This window comes from Cyprinus carpio, chromosome B25 (assembly GCF_018340385.1).
Source record: "Cyprinus carpio isolate SPL01 chromosome B25, ASM1834038v1, whole genome shotgun sequence".
Lineage (NCBI taxonomy): Eukaryota > Metazoa > Chordata > Actinopteri > Cypriniformes > Cyprinidae > Cyprinus > Cyprinus carpio.
The window spans coordinates 10,268,478-10,292,287 of NC_056621.1; the positions used below are offsets into that span (position 1 = coordinate 10,268,478).

Here is a 23,810-nt window from a genome sequence, read left to right on the forward strand (position 1 = left end):
GGCTTAATAAACACTGTGGTAAGTTGAAGTAGGCATTTCAAAAGGCTCGTCTCTATTTAAAAACAGCCTTTCGCTTAACTAAAAACAGAAGCTGCTATCGCTAGTGAGAATATTAAGAGGAGGGCCATCTACATTATATTTATTTCAGCCCTGTAGCCCTACATAAGCAGATGACAAGGCCTTTGATTACACACTGAATACAATCTCTCACCTTGAGGATTTTGACCACCACCTTCTCATTGTTGTTGATGCTGATGGCCTCGAAGACCTCACTGTATTTGCCCCTCCCGAGCTTCCGTACCAGCTGGTAATCCTCCTGGTTACTGCAGGTGGTACACAGATTCACATGCCAGTTAGATAGAGAAAAGCAGAAAGCAGCACAGGAACATCTCCAGCCCAGCACGCAAACACGTGGCTTCTGCGAGCATGGAGGGGCTGAAACACATTTAACCATCTGTGAAAATGACCAAGCCCATCATTTCCCCTGTCAGCCGAGAGCGGACTGACGTCTCTACCAAGGGACCGAGCCAAAGACGACATTTTAAGCATTGGTCTGCTGTCTGAAACACTTTTAACTATAGTAATGAAATGCCACTATTCTTAAAGAGCCTTGTACAGGCAGAATCACATTTTTATCTAAATCAAAATGGCTTAACATGAAGCAGAAAGTTACAATAAATACATGTGGGCATACATATACATACAATGTACAATCTATACATTTTTTTTTTAAGAAAAAAGAACTTCAGTCGCTTTCAACGGTGTTATTTTAATATTGTTTATATACTGTACAATTATAATGCCTAGTAATATTTTAAATAAGCAGTTTTAAATTTTCAGTTTGTTATTTATTTTTATTTTAATTATTTTAGTACTTCAACTTATTTCAGTTATTTGCCATGGTAACATTTCCAACTTCAATATAGTTTAATCTAATATTTATATATTATTTTCAGCTTTATTTCAATTAACAAAAACTATTTTAATAGTTTTGGTTATCAATAACATCATTGGCATCCAATATGACTCACCAATGCCAGTGCAACCCTACAAAATAAACAATCAGCCATATTAAGTTACAACTTGGCATAGTTCATTCAAAAATGTAAATATCATAATTTAGAGTAGGGCTATTTATGGTTATTTTTCCTATGGAATTCAAGTGGATAATTTTTGATACATTTTTATGCATCTTTTTTAATACACCAATTTATAGCAAGCCCCCCTTCCTTAATTTTGTAATTTCCATTATGCATATTTAAACTGGCACACTGCATTTAGCATCAATGTCATTAAACCTTGCATGACTTAAGACTTAATTTTGACTCAACACACAAAGAATACAGCTACAGATCAGCTTTAACAGACTGATATCAAGCAGAAAAGTTGCCAAATTTATGGTGCTTTTATGGTGTTTTCTGGAGCTTGACAGTCACTATGATCAGTTTCACTGCATAGAAAAAAGCTGTGTGAAAATTGCTAAATGAATTATTCTTTTGTGTTCTACAGAAGAAAAAAAATATATAAAAAATGACAGCATATTCACCATCACTTGTAATTACATATGTGCACTGTGCAAAAGAGGAACACATTAACTGATCCTCGGGAATCTAACCATTAAAGCTACTAAATGCTGTATGAGTGCACTGCTTTAGAATGGTAATTACTGAATGTGCACAGCACACTTGAGGGAATCGGTGCATTTGCATAAAATCTGTGGATGCTGTGGCCAGTCACACACTCCTCTCTCTAACACTGCATCTGTACATCCGTTTATGACATCCTCTCATCATCAGCTCTCAAACAGGGGCTGCTCGGGCACGCAGATTGATGACTTTCCCAGCACGATCGATGGCGAGCCTACAAATGTGAACCACTGCGCAAAGAAAACCAGCAGGCACATGCACACAATTATACACGACACGCGCCTAGGTATGCAGCTTGCTGGGTTTTGAGACAACATCAGGTGATGATGCACTTGGGCTTTTTATAGCTTTAAATCTCTCACCTCCAGGTGGGCACATGGGCCTCGTAGTCCCAGTATTCCCTGCTCTTCAAAGTGTTGACATCGGCATACACCCGAGATTTACTACCGGCCACCGGGCCGGGCATGGCGCGCGACGGGGCTCAGGGTGCAGGAGAAATCCAAAACACACAAACACACGGAGGACCACCGATCAGAGGCGGACCAGCCCGGGGGAGGTCTGATGGTACCCGGTTCGGGCGTGAGATCTCTGATATCAGCGGCGTGAACGACGGAGCGCGGTGTCCGGCCTTCTCAGGGGTGTTTATACCGCCTGGAGATCCGAGGGTGGAAATGAACCGTGGATAGTCTGTGAAATGCCCCGGCAGTGCTAAAATCGCACGCAAAGCTGCGAATATGAAGACTAGCTGGTCTATTTTGGATCTGTATGTGAGAAGTTTCGTGAAAAGTTCTTTGGTTTAAAAATAGACTTTGAGTCCTAGGCGGGGGGGTTTGTTTAAATCTAATTACTGTGTGTTAAACCCCCCCACCACCCCAAAGGGGCCTCAAATCCCTTAGATCCAGAGCATAGAGATTGGAGAAGAAAATCCAGGATGTGTTTCCTCTCAGTCTTCAGTCTGTAACTGAGAAGAATATAACTAACCAGCCTCGAAGCTTACGATATTGACTGGTTATAGAGAGAGAGAGAGAGAGAGAGAGAGAGAGAGAGAGAGAGAGAGAGGACTACAGATCGATGTTATGCTCGACCCTCTCGTGAAAAACCGTGTCCCCGTGACGTCGCTTGCGTGAAGTCGATATGCAGTAATCGCGAATCCCGCTTTTAATCCGCTGCAACGGTCCGCTTGTGCTCGGGGTTCGGGTTCTCCGGACCAATCCCCCCGTGCTGCTGCTGCAGGAAAAACGGACTGCAACGGTTTGACCCGGAAGCGCAAGATAGCTTTATCAATTAGCATCGCACGGCCGGAAGTACAAGATGTAGTAGCCACCGGGCACGTCCGTCCGTTGTTATCATAGGTTGTTATGCGCCTACACATGAAAGACTTCCGTTTCCACCGATGAAGGAGGAACAGATAGTGCGCACTGACACAAGTACTGTGAAGAAAATATACATTTTAAGGAATGCATAGCCTAGCTGTGTTTTCCATTGTTTCCATTTCATTCATTTCGGTCATTTCCAAAAAATAGAATTAATTTCATAACACATGCAGTTTTGTAAAAATGGTTTAACTTCGCTTAATAAACGATTTACGTCGGGAAACCCATACATTTGTATGTAAACGACATGAAAATCTAGCATGTAAATTTCCTCATAATTGTGTACAATATTAAATAATAATTCTGATGTTATTTGTTTATTTAGTGAACGTACTGTTTTATTTAAAATACTCAATTCATGAATATGGTGTAACGTCTGGTATAATCTGTCCCTAAATAAAAATTCGTGTTAAAACGTAATTTTTTAATGTTTTATTTTTTTTCATGGAGTATCACAGTAACGAATTGATGTGTTTATTATTTGAATATGAATGATTTAATGGCGAAGCACGCGCGCGCACGATCCGGGATGGCACTGTTCTTAGCAACCATGGCGGAAACGACAGCGGACGGTAAAATCAACACAGATAAAAAACAACTTGTTCAACTTGTGGAGGACTTGAAGTAAGGCACAAAAGTTTAGTTTTTTTTTAATCTCGACTTATTCTTGCTGTCATATTTGCCAAACGATAACATTTGTTCGTTTTAATACATGTAACGTTGACGTTAGTTGGCTGATAACGAGCCTGCAGCGTTTCAGCTGACTCTAAACGTTTTATTTCTTGTTCTCTCAGCAGATATTTTATATTATTTTTTACATTTGAATAACTCATTTTTGTTTTCCTGAATTTAAGGCTCAAATGCAGCGCAACGAGCAGAGATCGATATGTTTGAGCGATATATTAGAGGGCTGGACCTACAGCCTCAGACGGAGAATTATGAAACAGCATCACAGATAGAAATGGCAACGGTACGTATTTCATAAACGATGTGTGTTATATGCGTTTTGAACAATTTCTCATTATTGTAAACAAATGAATACAGTCATGGCGTAATGTTCAATACGTAGTGACGTCTCGGTCGTCTCTTTCCACTCAAAATTTTGAGGTGAAATATTACTTGTGCATGTGAATCTTGTAATCTAAAACGTTTAACGTTGTTCTGTTTGTTAAATAATATATATATATACATATATTTAATTTCCATGACGTCATTCACCACTGTCAATCATGACGTTGTCAATCTTTTGATACCAGAGTCCAGGAAGGAAAACTAAAGCAAGACAACAGCTCCTGACACTAGAACAGAAATGTGATGTTGCCAAAAGCATGCATAAACAGATGGCCGAGGATCTGAAGAGAGCAAAAGACCTTTCAGAAAGAGAGCTGGACAATTACAAGGTCATTAGTCAAGAGAGAGAGAGAGAAGAAGCTCATGAGGCTATTACAGATTCATTTCATATGCTTATGTAATTGATTCTGCCCTCTTAAGCAACTCTGGAAGAAGCTGATATCCACTTGACGGAGGTTAAAAAAGAATGTTGCCAGTTTGATCGTGACATCGGTAAAGCACTGCGGGATAAAAAGAGTGTGACGATGAGTGCTGAGAAGGTCATCAGATACATTGAGGATAAAGTAAAGGCTAAGGTAAAGGAAAACATAAAGGCTTACAAGAATAGTGATTTAAAAGCACAATGAATTGCCCACATTTTTCCAGGAAAGCCTGATTGAGAAGTTGCATCAGAAGAACGCAGGACTCCTCGCATACAAGAAAAAACTACAAATCCAGTTGAAACAACAAGAGGAGATGGGGGAAGGCCTGACAGCTTTGGACTTTGAGCAGCTCAAGTTTGGGAACATGAAGTGCAGGAAGCTACTGGATGAGCAAAACCTCAGACGTGTGGAACTCAAATTACTCACAGGGAAGACCTTGCATGTCTTGAATTCTAATAAGGTGAGATGCTCAGTCAACTATAATGTGGTCCTGACAGCTTAAGATATCAACTCTGTGTTGAGCTACACACCACAGTATTAAGACAGGTCTTGAAGGGGTCATTGTTATAAGGAACTGTTGGCGTTGATCTGACCTTGACCTAAAACTGTGGGTGTCTACAGAATTATTTTTCAATATTTCGATCTCGCAGGAGAAGCTTCAAACCTTGACACATGAGTCAGATGTGCTGAACAGTGACAGTGCGTTACGGGCGAAATTACTGATCAAGTTTGAGGAGGAGACCAAGCAAGCAGAGGAGGTCAGGATAATGAAATTCCTTATATGCACTTCAGAACCCAACATCATGGAAGTAAATAAATAAATATTCAAATTCTGGTAATCATTGCCCATTATTAAAAACAACAAAAACAGACTAAAAGACAATTGTACTATTTGGAGCGGTACTCCACTGGCCAAAAGCCATAATATGGATTTTTTTTTCCTGGCAGGAACGAAACAAAGCAGAGGTTCTGAACAGGAAGTTGAGGGGCCAGTTGGCCGATTTTCACGTACCACATGTCCTACAATACATCAAAGTTAAGGAGTCTCATGGTCAGCTGAAGAAGAGTGTCAAAGAATGGGAACGCAAGGTGGAGATTGCAGAGGTGAGGATTCTTCAAACGCTTAAAATATATATATATATTCCAGAATTGTGTTTTTTAAATGACCTTATTATTATTATTCCAGATGGCACTAAAAACGTACTCAAAATCCTGGGACAAGCTTCGGATCACTGCTGGAGCCAGAACAGTTCCTCCACGACATGCAGCCATAGATGCTGGATTGTATGGTTTCTGAAACAACAAAAACTAAACATGTCCTAAATAACCTCATTGCCCAAGATGATGTCAAAGATGCCCATATATTTTAAAATAAACACATCAATATGAAGAATAATAAAATGAACATAAAAATGACAAACAATGCATTATTCATGAAAAGGTTTATTAGTTAGTGCTGTGTGTATTAAATGCTACATACAGATATTTAAGCATGAATGTCACATCAACCGCCACATGAAGTTTTCTTACTAGCTCGTTCACAATCTACAATTTGAAAAAAAGCTAAGGAGAAGTATGTGCACTCGGAAGTGCAGATACTTGGAACAGATTACGGGAACTAACACAGCAGGCATGCACGGGGTGGAAAGGTCTCAAAACCATAGAGGAAGGTCATCGATCTTAACGTTCCCCTGTGGTCCTGACACGTCTGCCAAGAATATAGATATTTATATAGAGATTTTAAACAATATTAATAAAAAAATGAATATACAAATGTGAAAACATAAAAAACACAACATCGTTTCCAAATCCAACTGCTCATTGATTCTTAATGCCTACAGTTTTAAAAAAAAAAAAAAAAAAGCCCCTCTGTATTTTAAACAATGGGTAAATAGTTACTATAAAGAGGAAACAAATTGGAGGCAAAGGGCTCTGCGGAGAAACTTGACTCCCCTGCTTAAGGCCAAAGTGTCACTATCGCCTCTAACCTCGCTGTACAGTACTAGGCGAAACCTAACTGCAAGAGGGAGATGCTCCTCAAGGGCCAATGCTCAACATATAATACTGCATAAGCAACAGAGTTGAGAATGTCAATTTTGCCCCAAGTAAGATGATGGGAATTCGTGATGTGGGTGGGAGGGAAAAAAGCAGGCAAATCAAGACTTAGACAGCTTGTTCTATTCAGATTCAGCTTTGTAGACCAATACAAATGTGGTAGCTTCTTCTAATATTAAAAAAGGAGAGTATGTGATTCAAAACCCAAAGATTACTCTTGAATGAGTACCACTTACCCTCTAAAACATGTACATGTATATACTACGATTGTAGTAAGTGTCAGTTTAAAAAAACTAATTCTCAAAAGAACGTACTGGTTATTATTTGATGAGTATGCAACATAGACATTCATTAACAAAAACATAAGAATGACGTGCGTTGAAGTCAAGGCCTTAGAGGCCGAAACAATCACTTTCCCTCCTGGATTCTGGGGGGAACCGAAAATCCATTTTGAAAGTCTTTGATCTTAAGTTTTTTTTTATAAAAGAATAACAAAAAATGACTCGCCGTCATGTTGCGAAAGGCAAATGACTGCAGGCAAGACAAGGTGTTGGCATATTAGAGATCAAACACGTGGATAAATCTATACAGCAGAGGAAGAATGACACTTAGGGTACTGTACAAGCAGGCCTACGTGAGTCCTGTATGGGGGAGTGGGTGGCCGGGCAAGGGGCAAAAACCTTTATAAAAACAGACAACTTTCACACAACCCTGAACACACCAATTACACTCCAAACTACATCTACAAAGAGGCTGAAATTAATTTTAAAAAGGCAAATCAGAAACAAAACTTAAAGAATGTATGAATCAGAACTTCACATGAAAAGCTACTTATAAAATTGTGGTGTAGCTTAAGAAAGACAACGCGATATCTAATGACAGGACTGGTAAACAAGTTGCATCCATACTATCTATGTACATACAGTAATACAGGAAGCCTTTTCAGGTTTTTTAGGCAATTTTCAGGACAGCTGTACTGATTCTCGCGTTAATATGAACTGTTCGTGTACAAGAATGAAGTTTACATTTCTATATAGATTCTATATAATTACGTATAATCTCAGTGAAATGTAGAGACTGTCTGAGGTCGTTATACTTCTGCTGGTTAACGATCTGTCCCGTTTAAGTTCTGGTACAGTACAGTGATGGTTTTTGGTACATACCATTAGTTGCCACAACGAAGGGAACGTCAACATTGACATAGACAAGACAGTTTCAACAGTTCATAACAGCACAACTTTGTCCCCCTTTTTGTTTTGTCATTAGCTTTGGGGTGAACTAAATGCTGCCAGAGGTGCTCCAAATGTGTGTACAACATACTCATATTGGAGCAAGGCTAGTGATCAGAATAGTTATTAACGTAGAGGCACACAGTAAGTAGTAGTTCAACCATACTAGGTACTACCAAAAATGTATAGCTGATTTAATATGAAGGATAAAGATTGAACAATTAGTTGCAAACTGAATAGTTTTTTTGTCTTGTGCTCTAGAGATCTGATGGGGGCATTGTGAGCCACGTCGGGTTAAGGAGCCACAATGCAGGGCAAATGCCGCCCTACTAGACTAGGATCACAGTGCTATCTGGGACAGAGTTTGGAGATCTCCCCTTGCTTCCTCCCAGGATTCAGATGTAAACCAACAAATCGATAACCTTTTGGCGATAAAATCCAATTTAAGAATGCCTCTTGATATTAAAAAGGGAATAACAACTAGTTGAACATATGCATGTTTAGAAGAAAATGAGGTATTAAGAGGTTACTGGGCCTTGTAAGAATTCATTTGACTGGGGTAGTTTGCGGAGATTGATAATACCTTTGCAAATGGTAATCGGGGGCACAAATTACTGAATGAGAGAGGACACAGGGTACCCCCCACCTTCAGCCGTGTGCTGGACAGTATGCTCCTGAAGGGCTCCTAGATCAGCAAATCGCTCTCCACACCATACACATTTAAACTGGGCATCTCTCGCATGCACGCTTTGATGCTTGGCCAGGTGTTCACGCTGCTTGAAGCCCTTGTCGCAACTGGCGCACTTGTAGGGCTTCTCTCCGGTGTGGACACGCCTGTGCCGCTGCATCTCCGAGGAGTACTTGAAACGCTTCTCACAGTCGAGACACTTCAAGGGCTTCTCCCGGGATGGGTCGCATCGGTGCTGCACGAACTCTGAGGAGGACAGGAAGCGTCGGTCACACAGCGAGCATTTGAGAGGCTTCTCGGTGCAGTGGGAATTCTGATGGCGCTGTAGCGTGGTGGCCTTTTTGTAGGCCTTTCCGCAAACGTCACACTTGTAGGGCTTGTCTGGATTTGTGGGTGGCGAGGAGGACTCACCACATTTGTGACGGAGCAGCTCCCCGGACTGGCTGAAGCCCTTTCCACAGGAGGCGCATTTGAAAAGGTTGTCCATGCCGTGAACGTGCTGGTGGTACAACAAGTGGGACGGCTGCAGGAAGCCCTTGTCACAAAGGTTGCATTTGAAGGGGCGGTCGGCAGAGGGCTTGTGCGTTCGCCTGTGGCGCACCAGGGCGTACTGTTGTTTAAAGCTCATCTGGCAGTCTTCACAGTGGAATGGGCGTTCCTCCGAGTGGGTGCGTTCGTGCTGTCTCAAGTCAGACGGACGCTTGAAGCCCTTCCCGCACGTGGCGCATCGAAAGGGCCGAGCACCTTGCGGCTGACACTGGTGGTGGAGGAGCTCGGAAGACTCTTTAAAGTGCAACTCGCAAAGGTTGCACTTGAACAGGTGCTCACCCGAGTGGGCGTACATGTGACGGACTAGGTGGGATCGGTGCTTGAAGCTCTTCTCGCACACCGCACACTTGAACGGCCGTTCGGAGCTGTGGGTACGCTGGTGGTGGGCTAGATGAGACGACTGGCTGAAGCTTTTGTCGCATGTTTCACATTTAAAAGGCTTCTCGCCCGTGTGGACGCGTTCATGACGGGTGAGCTCAGATAAGTGACGGAAGCCCTTGGAGCACACCGAACACTTGTAGGGCCTGTCAGGTTGCGAAGGCTCGAACGTAGGCTGGCCTGATGTCCCGACGGCAGCGCTGCCACTGGATGACGCTTCGTCATTGGATGGTTGCCCTGGAGTGGCCGTTGAAGAAGTTGGCGTGGCATTTCCAGAACCCGGCCGATATGTTTTTTCACATATAGAGCACTTCATGGGGTTGCCGCTATTATGGGCATTGTGATGCTGTGCTAGAGAAGTTAACAGGGAGAAGCCCATCTTGCACACCCCGCACACAAAGGGTTTCTGCTCCACCTGTACACACTGGTGCTCCAACAGATCAGTGGCTTGGTGGAAGATTTTCAGACACTGCGTGCACTGAAACGAACGGTCTTGGCTCACCATGCACTGGTGCTCATGAGGATTAGCCAGATGGGAGATGTCATGGCCACACGCACCACACTTGTGTCCTCCCTCATTCCCGACATGCAAGGAGGGTTGCTGCGCTTGTGCCGGAAGCTGCTGCTGGTTGTGCTGCTGACTGTGATGCTGCTGTTGTTGTTGCTGCTGCTGCTGGGATTGTTGCTGCTGCTGCTGTTGTTGTTGCAATGCTGTGTCCGGCTGGAGGACGATGCCGTAGACGGTGCAGCCCAGTGTGTCCGCCCCTGGTGGGATGGTGTGCACTACTGGAGGCGGGGCAACAGCATGCTGCTGCCACGCCTCCGTCATCCGGGCTCGGGTGTATGGATTCAGCTTTGAGCCGTAGTTGAACCTCTTTCCAGGTGAATTCAAGGGGAAGGGATTGTTGGACTGCCCACGATGGGAAAGATGGTGAGGCAAAGAGGAACTTATTTTGACAGCTTGTGAGAATGACAAATGAAGGAAAAAAATTCTATGTAATAATGATTTCAGGAACACTTTGTGGCTTGATATAACAGCGAACTGACATGGATGTGAGCATCAGCCAAAAGTGCAAAGGAGCTTGACCTTCTTCATCACCTTGGTACAGCCCTACAAGAGAAAAACAAGAAAACTGGATAAAAAACGTGCAATAAAACACATCTTTAGGGGCATTGATACTGCAGGGCTTCACAACAAGAATGGCCAGTTGATGGAACAATCAACTGCCTCATCATCATACATTTGTTGATCTTGTACATGCCATTTTATGCCTTGCAAATTTAAATTTAATATTAAAATATTGTCATTTCATAATTTGCTGATTTAAATGTTTCCAGTGTAACATTATCTAAACGGCTGACAAAAGGCATCTTTACACTGCCAAGTGAAGGCTGCTTTGTACCCATTTAAAATTCAGTGTAAAGATACAATGGTGCAAAAAACAGGCTAAATTAAGCCTGCTCTGACCCACCTTATTCCCTAGTATCAAACTGTACAGTTGCAACTGCTGTTAATGCATTTATGCCACCTCTGAGTAGCATTTAATAAGTCTAAGAAGCACTTTAGAAGCACTTCTGTGTCACCTTTGAAGTGTAAACTTGTTTTGTTGAAACGGATATAAAAACCTATTCTTGGAAACATCAGTAAGACTACGTAAAAAAAAAAATTACATCATTCTTTTTTGTTGTTAAAAAAACAAATCAAGATTCTATGAAAATATAAATATATTTTCTGGCATATAGAAAATATACACATTTTACATGCACATTTTACATTACACACACATTTTAATTTCAACTATATTTTCTGGCATATAGAAAATATAGTTGAAATTAAAATGTGTGTGGGCAGTATAGGAAAAAAAAAAAAATCTACTGGTCTGAATGGGACACAATAAATTATCCTTACTGTTCAACAATAAGAGCCCTGACTTTGACTGTGGCTTGCATCATTAAAATTTACCATAAGACATAATTTTCAGAGAAAGCTGGCTATTTAAGGCAACATGAGTTTAAAAAGACTGCTGGTGATGCAGCAAAGTGGGCATCAACCTTTTACAAAAAAACAGCAGCGCTCATGTGATTTACTTCATGATATAACTGGTTACAGCAGGAGCGCCTACTACATCAGCAAAGTGACCTGAGGATCTTGGCAATTTAACCACTGCTAATGTGAATGGCCTTAATCTCTACTGCAACAGCTTTGGCTGGATGGTCTTTAAGGAGATCTACATCATTTCCACCAATGCACATTTCAAATCATATCATACTAACTTGGAATATTAAGAGCTCACCTATATTCTACATGAGCAAATGATAAACTACTAACAATGAGCGAAGACAGTATCATATGCACCGAATGAAATCTGATCACAGACGACTTCTCACCAATAATAAAGGCACGAGCATCTGTCTGGTAGGCTACCTCAGCTTTCATTCTGGATAGCGAGATGGACTGTCTTGCCAACTAATATAATAGCATTTGGGGGCATCACAGATATGCATATGATACCCAAAATGCTGTCCAGGTAGGAAGCTCACTATGTTTTGAGAGCGTCCCATTGTCTCAATCACCACATTAATATCCTGTGTACCAGATGGGTACACCTGTCCCAAAGCACGCATGCACGGTTACGAAAATGTTATAACACAGAATGATATGTAACGAATGACGCTCGATCACCGCGCATTTGTTTACATGCAATTCGCGCAAAAAAAAAATTTTTTTATCGCGGTGCATAAAAGCCGGTGACGAAATTGTAACGTGAGGTAGCACTAATATTTATGTCCATCACAGAACCGAACAGATTATAAAACCGGCGGGTTTTCAAGACACCTGGAAGAAAATAAGCGCACACAGCTTTGCGAAATGACTAACGAATATTTGCAAGCTGGCTAACAGGCTAACTGTAGCCTTGCAACACACACACACATCCTGATACATTTTGTCCAGATATGCATATTACCTTTTTCATAAGCGGGTTCCACGCATGTTTATTCTCGGAAATATAATTTAATAATAATTAAAAAAAACAGCTTATGGTGTTTCTGGAGGCCGTGAATCCTCCACCGATCCGCGGTCTCGGCTAGGCCTGGCCAGTGCCTACAAAAACACACGAAACCCCCGCCTACTCTCCGGATCTCTCTTGGGTTGCTCCGCAAAAACCCGATAACAGTCTTGTCGGCGTTTGCAGCGCATTTAGGGGAGCCGACAGGTGAGGATGGCCCAACACATAGTGTGTTTTATTTGGGGCTGGGATCAGTGACCACCGAAACCCCCGACGGCCGCACGGGAACCTGAATAACACATAATTGGCATCCTCACACAACATACCGGAACTTCATTAACTTTATTCAAGAACGGCATTTAGATGTACAGATTCATACTACAAACGTCGTTATTACGCATTAGGTGTGTCTGTCGCTGTTTCAGGGTATAGGGGCAAATTGTTGTTTTATTATAACGCTTTTGGAGGAATTATTGTAGCACACGACAGGATAATAGTTCATTTGAAGCCTTAATAAGAAAATCAGCGTCAACATTTTGTTCGTGTGAACATTGTATGTTAATGTTTATGCTAGGATGCAAGATTACGCATATGTATATAGGTTTAATGTCATGTTGTGTAAGGCAGAATAGCCGGAAGGTGACCCCGGAACCATTTGAATTCATCGTTGCTGTAGTGAGTGAGACGCTGTTGTTTTCTTGTGATGGGACGTCCGAATCTTTTCTTGAATCGGTTTTTTCCAAAGAATCGCTTCAAAACGAATACAGTACTCGGCTCGCTCATCCATCCATGATTTGAATTAAAAAATGTAATTTCAAATAAAACAGATGGCTCGGCTGAAAACTTATTAATAAAACTATTTTTATAAACCCAACAATGTGTCGTTCCTGTAATGATATAAAACTGCCATATATAATCAAGTAGATCAGAACCGTTCGATTCAGATCTGTGAATGAATCATTCTGACCGGTGCTGTGAACCGGTTCAACTGATTCATTGTAAATGATCCGACTCATAAGAACGATTCGTTAACGAATTCTTCGGTTTGTTGTAGCGGGTCGCTGTGAATAAACACATTTTTATTTAATTTTTTTCAACGGAAGCACTTTGCACGTCACAATAAGAATGCCATCACGTATCTGAGATGGTGTTTTTCTAGAAAAAGTTGTTTAACACGCCGATGCAGCTTTTTAAATAGCATGATTGTCCATTACAGTAGCAGTTCTGAAGAGGAAACTGAAAGCTCTTTAAAAGCTGATGATTCCTCACCTTTAAGGAAAAGAGGAAAACTTGACATTCTGACCAGGTTTGGTGCGTTTGAGCTTGATTTAGTTTTATTTTGATTTGCATTTCCAGAGCTCGGAGTTCCTCTTTTACCTCAATAGCACCAGTGAACCTTTGGATCATGGATCTGTTAAAAGGAAATCTGGTACATCTGCCCACACGACACCTCGCCTGCCTCTTCCTGACAGCTTTTTATTTCTTCATAGCAAATAATAGACTGTTTTAATGGCATAAAGTTGTTCATGCAGGACCTTTCTTGGTATGGAAATCTCCACTGGAAAAACTCAATTGCTTGCATAAAGTTGTTCATGCAGGACCTTTCTTGGTATGGAAATCTCCACTGGAAAAACTCAATTGCTTGGACTTATCAAAATAGTGAAGTATGTGCTTGGACTTATCAAAATAGTGGATGAAACCACTAAAACACAGATCTCCACCACAAATTAAACAAGGATGAGTACTGATTATAGCCAACTATAATTTGTACTAAACTGATGCTTAAAGATGTCTTTGTTTCATTGTACAATTTTTGTAAAGAGAATTTTATTGTACATAATTGCAACATTGTGATTTTTCATTAACCAAGGGCACAAATGCAACAATCTGTTGTTTAGCGACAAACAGCCAGACCCTGGGATTGCATTGCATTTTCACCATCAAGCCATATTACGAGCAACACGCCACATCCTGAAACTGAAAGATCTGGTTTCACTTTCTACAGTTGTACCTTAAAAATACAGTCTTTGTTTTTACAACAGAACTTAATATTAAACTCCAGTTTTAAAGGCAACAAATAACTTGCTTCACAAATCATTATATTCAAGAGGTCAGTGCATGAGCAGAGTTTGCACATGTGTAACAACATTAACCCATTGTGGGTCGTGGCACAATTGCAGTCACAGAGGTTAAGCCGACAAATTGAGCAACAATGAGATATTCAGCAGTCGTATTGCGCTATATTTGAGATCTCTTGATAAAAAACATAAATCAATACTGGTCACAGATAGCCTGATAAATAGCCTCTTGCTTGTTCGACAAATACTGCAACATCAGTACAATTTGGAGAGAAAATGCATTTAAAAAAAAAAAAAAAGCACTAGATAAAATCAGTATATTTTAAGAAGTTAGAAGTTAAAACCAGACAATATTTAAAAATGTAATTGAGAAATGTTTAACAGCAGGCAATTTTTCACATGAATCAACTGTAATTTAACATTAAAATCTTTATAGTATTAAAGTGTTAGATTTGAATTAAGCAGAAAAAAAAAACAATTTCTATAAATGTTGATTGTGTCCAACAATAGATGACTATTTCACCCTGATCTCCCAATAAACCTGAATTCAACAATAAGAGAACTCTGAAAACCAATTTAGATAATGTACATCCTCTAAAAGTGACCCATCCCACCCAAAAAGCAGAACCGAGTCCTGTCGCTTTGGCAAGCCAGAATCTTCAGTTCAAAGTTAAACAGGGGAAGTGTGATGCCATCACTGTGGAAACAGCACCTTTCTGATGTAGTTAACCGTGGTTATGTTCAGCAGCATGGCAACATGCTCATTCCCAGGCAACTCGTACATGATGACAGGATGCTTCTGTTGGCCCTTCCAGCGTTTGCACTGTGTCGCGCTCAACAGGTTGACCGTTCCGTCTCCATCCCCGTTGATGACGGTGGGATCTACATCTGGGAAGTTTGTGTAATTGTATCCCTGAGGTGTGGGGATTCCGCTGCCATAAAAGCAGTGGACAGGAACGCCCGGAGGCTGAAGTGCACTGACCAGCGATTCTGTGTCCTGCCTCATGGCCCAGCCGTCCTCATAGTTGATATCTTTGAAGAAGCGCTGATAGTCTTGGACCGTGTAGCTGGTGTTGGGGGTGGAAACCAGGACCATGTCTTTGGGCCAGGTGTGGGCGTAAGGGAAGAGCCAGACGGTGGAGACGGCCGTACGCTGCTGGGTGCGAATTTTTAGAGGACTGATGACAGGAATGCGGTTGTTGTCACCTGTGATGGAACCAAAACCATCAAAAGGTCAAACCAGTGATCGAAAATGGGTTTTAAAACACAGGTGCCAAGTTTTTAGAGGTTGTTCACACAGGACTCGCTTCTGCATTTCACTGCATGTTTTTTTGAGTGTTTTTCCATTTAAATATGTGCTAGATGTTTGACTGTGGTATTTATGTATTTGTATTGTATTTATGGTTTATTTCATATGCTTTTGAAAAATATACAATTTTCAAGGTTTTTTATTATTCTAAAAATTTTAAATATACATTGTAAAAAAATATTTTAATAAATAAAACAGAAGTATGTTTAACAAGAAAATGCTATTTTAGATTTTCTACTTCAAAATTTCAAGTTTAATTTAATGTGTAACTTGCCATTTCTTTGTAACGGTTTGTAAAATTTACCAGCAATTTTTTATTTCACTGTATATTTGTCAAAATGAAATGTTTTTACAAATATCATCATCTGTATTAAGTAAAGCACTATATAAATAAAAGTGACGATTAAATTATTATAAGTTTGCAAACCACATAACAAAAAAGCTCTAAAAATATTAATATAAATATAATAGGCAGTTTTGTTAAATAAATAATTATAAAATATTATTTAATAAAATAAAAAAATTTAAATTCTAGAACATTAAATAATCATGCTTCCTCAGAAATAATAATTCAAGACTATGCCAAAGTACTTGTTTTTTTTTTTTTTTTTTTTAAATGTGGATTTTTTTTTTTTTTATAAAATATCAGTTATGTTATTTATAAATTAAATTAAGTTAATTATAACTCCAAAATTAAAGGTGTTTTCAAGCCACTGTATATGTGAATGAATTTATAATTCATTTTGTATAATTTAATACAATAAAAATGAGAGCCACATCATTGACCTACAAATTCATCTCCTTCCACAACAAATCTGGCCCATACCTGTTGCCATAACTCTCAGAGTTTTGGCCACTCCGGCCCATGGAGGACCTAAACACACATAAGCCTTGATGTACCGGTCCTTCCAAGCCTGTGGCTGGTGATTAAGAAAATAGAGTGTGTACATATTCCCCATACTGTGTGCGATGAGAACCACAGGACCACCAGCTTTATTAGCCATCTCCTCAATCATCTGCTGCAGACGCAAGAAGTACTCCTTATTCTCATCTACAGATACAGATCAGGAAAAAACGTGAGAAGTTAGACATAAAGACAAGAATCAACATGTTCCCGAGAACTTAGTTTTTTGTGCACAAACAGATCATGAAGATACTGACTTGGGGCTTTACGCCAATCATAGGGGGCACCTCGAACATCATCGTCTCTGGTATAACCCCAGTCAACCAATGCTTGTACTATAGTGAAGAAGTACCTGCCTGAAAGAGACAAAGCTCTCGTCAAACAACTGTTACCAGTCAACATACTAACATAATGAAATAAACCATCTAGTTTGCACTCACCCACACTCTGCTTGCTAGGATCCAGATATTCCAAACTATATGTCTTTCCAAAACCAGGCACTCTGACATCCACCCCCGGAGGAGCTTCGGTGAGGTGGGTTGAGTGATTGTACAGTAGCCTGCAAACAAAATATATGCCGATTACATATTTGCATATTCAAAGCAAGGTATAAAAAGTAATAAGGAGAAAGAGTCAACTTCCAATCTCAAAAAATGCACAGCATGTCTATATTTCAACGTTCAATAGAGTGCATTAGTGCCAGGCAAATTTTTCCAATGGCGTTAGTTCCAGAAGTATTTTTTCTATTCATTTTATTGATAGAGATTTCTAAGAAGTATTTATTAAAGTATTATAACAAGGCATTAACCAAAAAAACGTATTTGAAAATTGACCAAAAAGACAAAGGTATAAGAGTGTGTACTTCCTGAGAGAAAAACTACAATCCCATGAAACATTGTGAATGACAATTAAACTTAAAATGATGTAGAAATATCAAATGTACCTATTAATGTTGTTAATTATATCTATAGAAACAATATATTTAAAATTATTGCACACACTTGGCAGGATTTGCTCACTGCAACCATACTTGGATTCAATTTTCTGTTTAGCATAATGGGTAATGTAGTTTTTTGCTACAAATTTGGCAGTTAAACACAATTATTTAAAAAATAGGTTAACATGATGTGAATGGGCGCTTTAACAATACCCATGATTTAACAACCAAGAAGAAAGATGCTTGTTTTTGAAAAATGGCATGGATATCAATCGCCACATCATGTGAACAACTTCCGATACCTCATGTTATCAATCCAGCAGTCAATGGCCACCGGCACCAGCAGCTCCAGGTTGAGCCATAATGTGAAGTAGTCCTCTGTCTTCTTGTAGCAGATGTAGTGCACTACACTGGGTTTGTCAAGTTTAGCTTCAAGCTGATTCCCAAGATCTCCCGGAACTACACAGAGAAGTAATTAGGTCAGCTAACCAATCACATAAATAAAAATACAAGAGAGCTTAATCAAATATTAATGAGTTTACACAGAAGCACTTCGAAAAACTACTATGGATATGATCAAAGAACCACTGATTAAAAAGACTTAACACTATCACTATCCAAAAGAGATTACCCATTTATCCCCTACTGTTAAACATCTCTATCATCACCAATCCTGGCCAGTTTGGTCTGGTTTGAAGCATTTAACCCCCCACTATACTTCCAAGTATGGTTTCCGGCAATGTTTGCATGTCTTAATCATCAGTCACCACATCCAGAATTCATTTTTCCCATATTTAACATGACTAAGAAGAATTTTTGCTCCTGCTATCAGGTGTCATGTAAATATTGGCAAGTCAAATATTGTATTTAAGATATCGTTATAGACATTTTTTGTAGAAATAATGTACTTAAGCCATCTTTTATTGTGGTATAATGATGTAGTGTAAATTTAGACACAAAGATAAATCTTTTTACACAAAAGGTATCTGATGGAAAATCCAGTCTAGTTGTGTTTTGGAACACGGTGAGGTGATTTCCAGCGAGCAGACAAGCAAACATATTCACAAAAAGATTTTAGGTTGGTCTTGGCTACCTAAAAGTGGCATGACCAGCTGTTCTACCAGCTTTGATCCGCTAATGACCAGGGACAAACCAGGAACCAGTGGGCCATACAAGGCCAAGGAGGTCAAAATGGTTTACGGAACACATTACCAAATAAAAACCATCTTGGATCAGCTAAAAACTTGCTATCATGTTCCAAAACACATTTTATTTTAGCTACATTTAAATAAAAAAGTTAGTCAACTAAATTTGTTTATTTAAATGTGGCTAAAATAAACTGATTGCAACCACTTACCTTAAAAAAATTAGTAAATTCAATGCATCATTTGTAAAATAATTTTAGATGAATTCTCCATCAACGGACAATGGTGCATGAGAAGTGTGATAAATAGTTATCACGGTACTGACATGGTACTCTATGATATTTCAAGAAATATTAGACATTTAAGGTTCATATGACTAACTAAATAAATAAATTAAAATGAAATAAAATACGTATTACGACAGTGCCTTGTCTAAAAAGGCTACTTCTATACAATACTTCTAGAAAGTCTGAAAAAAGAGCGTATGTAATTCTTAGTTTATAAAATGTAGGCGTAAATGTCATAATTTGCCTTTGTGCAATTAAAACAAACACCAAGTATTTTATTTAGCTGTTTTACTATGACCGGTTGCGAAATCAGTGACAAAAATAAGTCGTTTGATTTTTTTTTTTCTCTCCTCAAGTCATATGACCGCGTCATATGAGAAACCGCCAAAGCAACAAATAAACATTCAGACAGAAGAAAATGCCAGAAGAGAAACCGAGAGGCTATAATACTATGGACATGCTATGTTTTTTTTTACATTCACACTCTCTGGCGGTGTTTCTTCGGTAAATTCCAGTGAAGAATTACGTCGCCTTTACGCTCGCAGCTGTTAAGTCACGTGTCTTAAACTGTTAATAAAATATCAACACCTTTCAAGAAGTGTTTAGCCACCACATTTAAGATCTGGATATAAACGCATTCAGATATTAAACCCCCCATACAACACTATAAAACACATGGATATGAGATTAAAACTGACTAACGTTACAGTGCATCATGTAACAGTGGTTGGATCTCAAAACCTAATATTCATACAAACGCAATATCTAAGCAATATTTTGACCAACACAGCTTTTAAGCATCCGAACTGTTACCAATCTGCCTGATTGGACGTGGAAAGTGTTGTCTAGGCAGGCAGCTCATTAGGGTTTGAGACACAGCCCTTGTGACAGTTCATCATGAGACAAGTAAACAACTCTGACTTGAGTCAAGTACAGAAACGCAACAGGACATTTCAACAAACAGGATATGCTGAAAAAAAAGAGCTTACTGAGAACCACAGGCGGTCGATCCGAGCATACTTTCCCCGGTGAGCATTTTAAACTTCTGCTGTCGGTAAATGACACCAACAACAACAGCAACAACAAACACAGCTGGAGCGACGCGAGGATCAAGCGATGGCAGGAAAGCATCTCTCTCAGTGGCTCACACCTCTGCTGCTTACAGGATCAAGGGTGCTTTTGTGTTTATCTGTCCATCGTGAGGTCTGAGAGTGATCTGAGAAGAGTCTCTTCTGGGTCTGAGGAGCAGTGACAGAGGGATGAGCACAGATAATGTGGCGATCATGCAATACGTGATTTTAAAGCAGCTAGGCGCGATTAAACAATGGCAGAACGCATCGAGTCAGTGGGCGGAGCTTTGAGAGACAGTTCGATTATGGCAACAACAAAAAATGCTGCAAGAATTGATGTAACAGAGCATGGATAATCTGTATATAATCAATGCAAATTTCGAAATAATTGTGTGCTTTGAAAATTTAAGATGCTAATTAAGGACTACAACTACTACTAAGCACTGACTCTGTCATTTGTTTCAGAATTACAGGTGAAAAAATATTCAAATAATTATTCAAGGAATAATTTATTAACCATAGCAAATTAGCCTGAATGACACTACTTAGTTTTATTTTGACAGATCCTCGGAATAATAATAAAAAATGTGTTAAATGCTGGCATTAAATAATTGAAATCTCAATTAGTTTTAATAAAATGTATTTTGTTTAAAAACAGGCAATGCTAAATTAGTATTATTTATACACTGCTGTCATTTTATTCATATTTTGAATGACCTTTTTTATATCGTCAGTTTTCATTTTACTTTTATTTTATGTTGTTATGTGCTTTTTACATCTTTATTCCTTATTTTATATTTCTGTATATATTTATTTGTATTTAAGTTTTAGTATTAGTAATTTTAACTAACTGAGTAACTAAAAATTCCCAATAGTTACGTAACATTATATAAACATTTTATTAACTTAATAATAAAGGCACTGAATTTTATATTCACTTAAATAGCTAAAAATAAAAAGACCTAAAAATGAATAAAAACTTTATACACGTTTAAAAATCAAAGACGAAATAAAATAAAATAGCTAAAACACACAACAAAATTACTAAGTCTTTAAATAAAAGTTAAAAATGGAAATTAAAAATATAAAAATACAATTTAATTCAGAAAATGAATAGTATACCAATGATACCAAAATAACACAGAAGTAGGACACTTTATATATAAATGTTAATGAGAATGTGTGTTCTTATTGTTTTATTGTGTAGCAAGCATAAAAGCAATAAAAACCTGTCATCCCAAAGCAGTCAAATTTGTGTTATATTGTGAACCATGGGTTGAATTATTGTCATATTGCACATGCAAGTTGCTTGTTTCACTCTCGATGAGGATGATGTTCAAAGATCATAGAGGTTTAAGGAGTAAAAAAAAAATGATTAAATGTATTTCCACCAAAATATCTATGTTTCAAGAGAAACGATCAATTATTTTTTCCAACAACAATCAAGGAAAGCTTTCCTGGCAAAATGATTGCCTGCTTCTGCGTGAACTCTGAACCTTTGTCTAATGCATTTTAATTTGTTTGCAAAAAGCTGATGTGTATCAGACTTAGAACTCCTAAACTGGTTCAAAGGTTACAGAGTTCAGCAAATATTATCTGTACTGTGTACAGACAGGCGTAGGGAAAACATGGACACATATATGCACCACTAATATGGATAAACAGATTTATATATTTATTGTAAGCATTCGTTAAACTAGTAGTTTAACAATGTCACATGCCTAAAAAACATCTGTGTCCCTGGAACACAAAACCCGTCATAATGGTAAATTTTCTTAAATATAGATTTATACATCTTGAATAAAGCTAAATAAATAAACGTTACAGTGATGTATGGTTTGTTAGGATAGGACAATATTTGGCCGAGATACAATTATTTGAATATCTGGAATCTGAGGGTGAAAAAAAAAAACTAAATATTGAGAAAATCACCTATAAAGCTGTCCAAATGAAGTCCTTAGCAATGCATATTACTTATCAAATATTACGTTTTGATATATTTATGGTAGGAAATAAATCAAAATACCTTTACTTAACACTTAATCAGTCCTGGGGTCCAGCTGACTCCACTTGACTTTTCCTTCATTTTTAAAAAGTGTTACCTTCATCTCAGGGGCATGAGACTCTGTGACTTTTCCTAAATAATCTATCTAAACACACACAAAAAATCTGGGCTTGATTGGTTGTTCTAAAGGTGTGTAATTATTTTACCATTTAAGGTCCTTGGGGTCAGATTGACCTCACATTAAAAATGAATGGGAAAATTAAAAAAAAAATTATTATTATTATTATTATTATGAATGGGTGGGAAAATTAAAAAAAAAAAAATCAAAAAAAAAAAAAAAATCCAGTATAATTCTTTTAATTTATGGTTTTGTCCAAGAGTATAAACACAAAGTGGAACAAACTTTCTATCTCATACACACACACACACACATGTGTGACTGCAACAGAGAGCATTTTTATAGAAATTGGCAAATAAAATCAACAAAACTGTCATAAATCTGAAGAAGTTCCATACATATATGAAGGACTAATACTAGAGCACAAATGCAACATGGAACAAGCAATCAGACATAAATGCACAACAGTGTGAAGGGGTAGACACAGCACACCACACACACACAGAGAGAGAGAGAGAAAGAGAGGGAAAAGGGCAGATCAACTGTCAACTGTCAAGGTCTGCCAGATTTGCATGGACTTATAAAAACTATAGTTCATGATACATGGTATCATTCTCAGTGTTTTGCTTTGTGCTTGTTCTTTCTCGTTTATTGGTGTGATTTATATAAAAAAAATTGTATTGTTCTGTGTACCTTTCACTCCTGTTCATTACTGTTTATTGGTGCTGTTGTTTTGTTTTGTATTATATTGGTTTTATTTACTTTTTAAAATTCATCTCTTGTTCTAAAAAAATAAATGAAATTTACTGAAATAAAATAAATGAATAAATAAATTAATGAAATAAAACAGAAATAAATAGTGTGTGATTACAGTCATGTCATAGACTTGTAACGTGTCTGCAAATTTATGTATAATAATTTGCAAAAGCAGACAATTCAAAATATATCAGACAACAACAAATTCTAACTTTGACAAAAATATAGATTTTTTCATGTATCTTAGAATGTTCAAATATATGGTCACAAAATATATATCATAAAGTTGTGAGAAGTTGAAGCGTCAAGAGAAATGAAGTGAAAGTGAAATGAGTCCGTATGGACCTCTATTGCATATATATGGTCATTGCACTTTCTTTCTTTAACTATAATTCCTTAAGTTTTTCCATAAATCTGCAGATGGCAGTATTCTATCCCTAACACATAGAGCAATGCCCAAAAAGAATTTAGATTTAATTAAGATCATCATTTAAGTAATTTTCTTTTTCATAAAAATTAATTTTTCATGAGCCAGTTTATGGCGTAGTTAAGTAATTGTGCAATAAATAGGTAAAAAACTACCAAATATCCACAAAAACACAGCATAAATGTATAATTGAGAAGTAAATCAAAAAAATTATATATAGTTTGCCATATAAAAAATGTATATTTCCTTATGCAATCACTTTGTAAATGTTTGGGGTCTATCTGAACCCAAGGACCAAAAACGTAATCCCTACTTGAGGACTGATTAAGGGTTAATATCCTAATGATTTTTGGCA

General features: G+C 38.3%; 4 protein-coding genes across 4 annotated transcripts in view; 1 reads left to right on the forward strand and 3 right to left on the reverse strand.

Moving 5' to 3' along the window:
• Positions 1-23,101, reverse strand: part of LOC109110327 (casein kinase II subunit alpha'-like) — a 28,394-nt gene extending 5,293 nt beyond the window's left edge. Inside the window, exons 1-3 of the mRNA XM_042752676.1 lie at positions 22,776-23,101; positions 2,009-2,707; positions 212-323 (exon numbers count right to left, since the gene is read on the reverse strand). Of these exons, the coding sequence (XP_042608610.1) occupies positions 212-323; positions 2,009-2,112 (216 nt within the window). The 5' untranslated portion in view covers positions 2,113-2,707; positions 22,776-23,101. The remainder of the gene's footprint in view (positions 1-211; positions 324-2,008; positions 2,708-22,775) is intronic.
• On the forward strand, positions 2,706-6,356 carry LOC109062417 (coiled-coil domain-containing protein 113-like). Its single transcript, XM_042752675.1, has 9 exons — positions 2,706-3,073; positions 3,528-3,642; positions 3,871-3,989; positions 4,276-4,419; positions 4,510-4,665; positions 4,736-4,972; positions 5,163-5,270; positions 5,461-5,616; positions 5,699-6,356. The coding sequence occupies exons 2-9, from the start codon at positions 3,549-3,551 to the stop codon at positions 5,807-5,809; spliced, it is 1,125 nt and encodes a 374-aa protein (XP_042608609.1). The 5' UTR covers positions 2,706-3,073; positions 3,528-3,548; the 3' UTR covers positions 5,810-6,356.
• Positions 5,936-12,761, reverse strand: znf319b (zinc finger protein 319b). The gene is made up of 2 exons (XM_042752673.1): positions 12,378-12,761; positions 5,936-10,522 (listed from the first exon to the last, which is right to left on the reverse strand). Exon 2 carries the CDS (start codon positions 10,238-10,240, stop codon positions 8,408-8,410), a length of 1,833 nt encoding a protein of 610 aa, XP_042608607.1. The 5' UTR covers positions 10,241-10,522; positions 12,378-12,761; the 3' UTR covers positions 5,936-8,407.
• pla2g15 (phospholipase A2, group XV) lies at positions 14,227-20,376 on the reverse strand. Its single transcript, XM_019068139.2, has 6 exons — positions 20,069-20,376; positions 17,950-18,106; positions 17,151-17,269; positions 16,968-17,066; positions 16,633-16,857; positions 14,227-15,703 (listed from the first exon to the last, which is right to left on the reverse strand). Exons 1-6 carry the CDS (start codon positions 20,208-20,210, stop codon positions 15,192-15,194), a joined length of 1,254 nt encoding a protein of 417 aa, XP_018923684.2. The 5' UTR covers positions 20,211-20,376; the 3' UTR covers positions 14,227-15,191.
• Positions 23,102-23,810: the final 709 nt, after the last annotated feature.

Bases quoted from the DNA above. Each gene is read 5' to 3' on its own strand.
- LOC109062417 (XM_042752675.1), top strand. From the start codon at position 3,549: ATGGCACTGTTCTTAGCAACCATGGCGGAAACGACAGCGGACGGTAAA. The intron at 3,643-3,870 runs AGTAAGGCACAA...TTTCCTGAATTT, and splicing joins TCAACTTGTGGAGGACTTGA to AAGGCTCAAATGCAGCGCAA. The intron at 4,420-4,509 runs GTCATTAGTCAA...CTGCCCTCTTAA, and splicing joins GAGAGCTGGACAATTACAAG to GCAACTCTGGAAGAAGCTGA.
- znf319b (XM_042752673.1), bottom strand. From the start codon at position 10,240: ATGACGGAGGCGTGGCAGCAGCATGCTGTTGCCCCGCCTCCAGTAGTG.
- pla2g15 (XM_019068139.2), bottom strand. From the start codon at position 20,210: ATGCTTTCCTGCCATCGCTTGATCCTCGCGTCGCTCCAGCTGTGTTTG. The intron at 17,270-17,949 runs GTATCGGAAGTT...TTTTGTTTGCAG, and splicing joins TGCTGGATTGATAACATGAG to GCTACTGTACAATCACTCAA. The intron at 16,858-16,967 runs GTCAGTATCTTC...CTGTATCTGTAG, and splicing joins TGATTGGCGTAAAGCCCCAA to ATGAGAATAAGGAGTACTTC.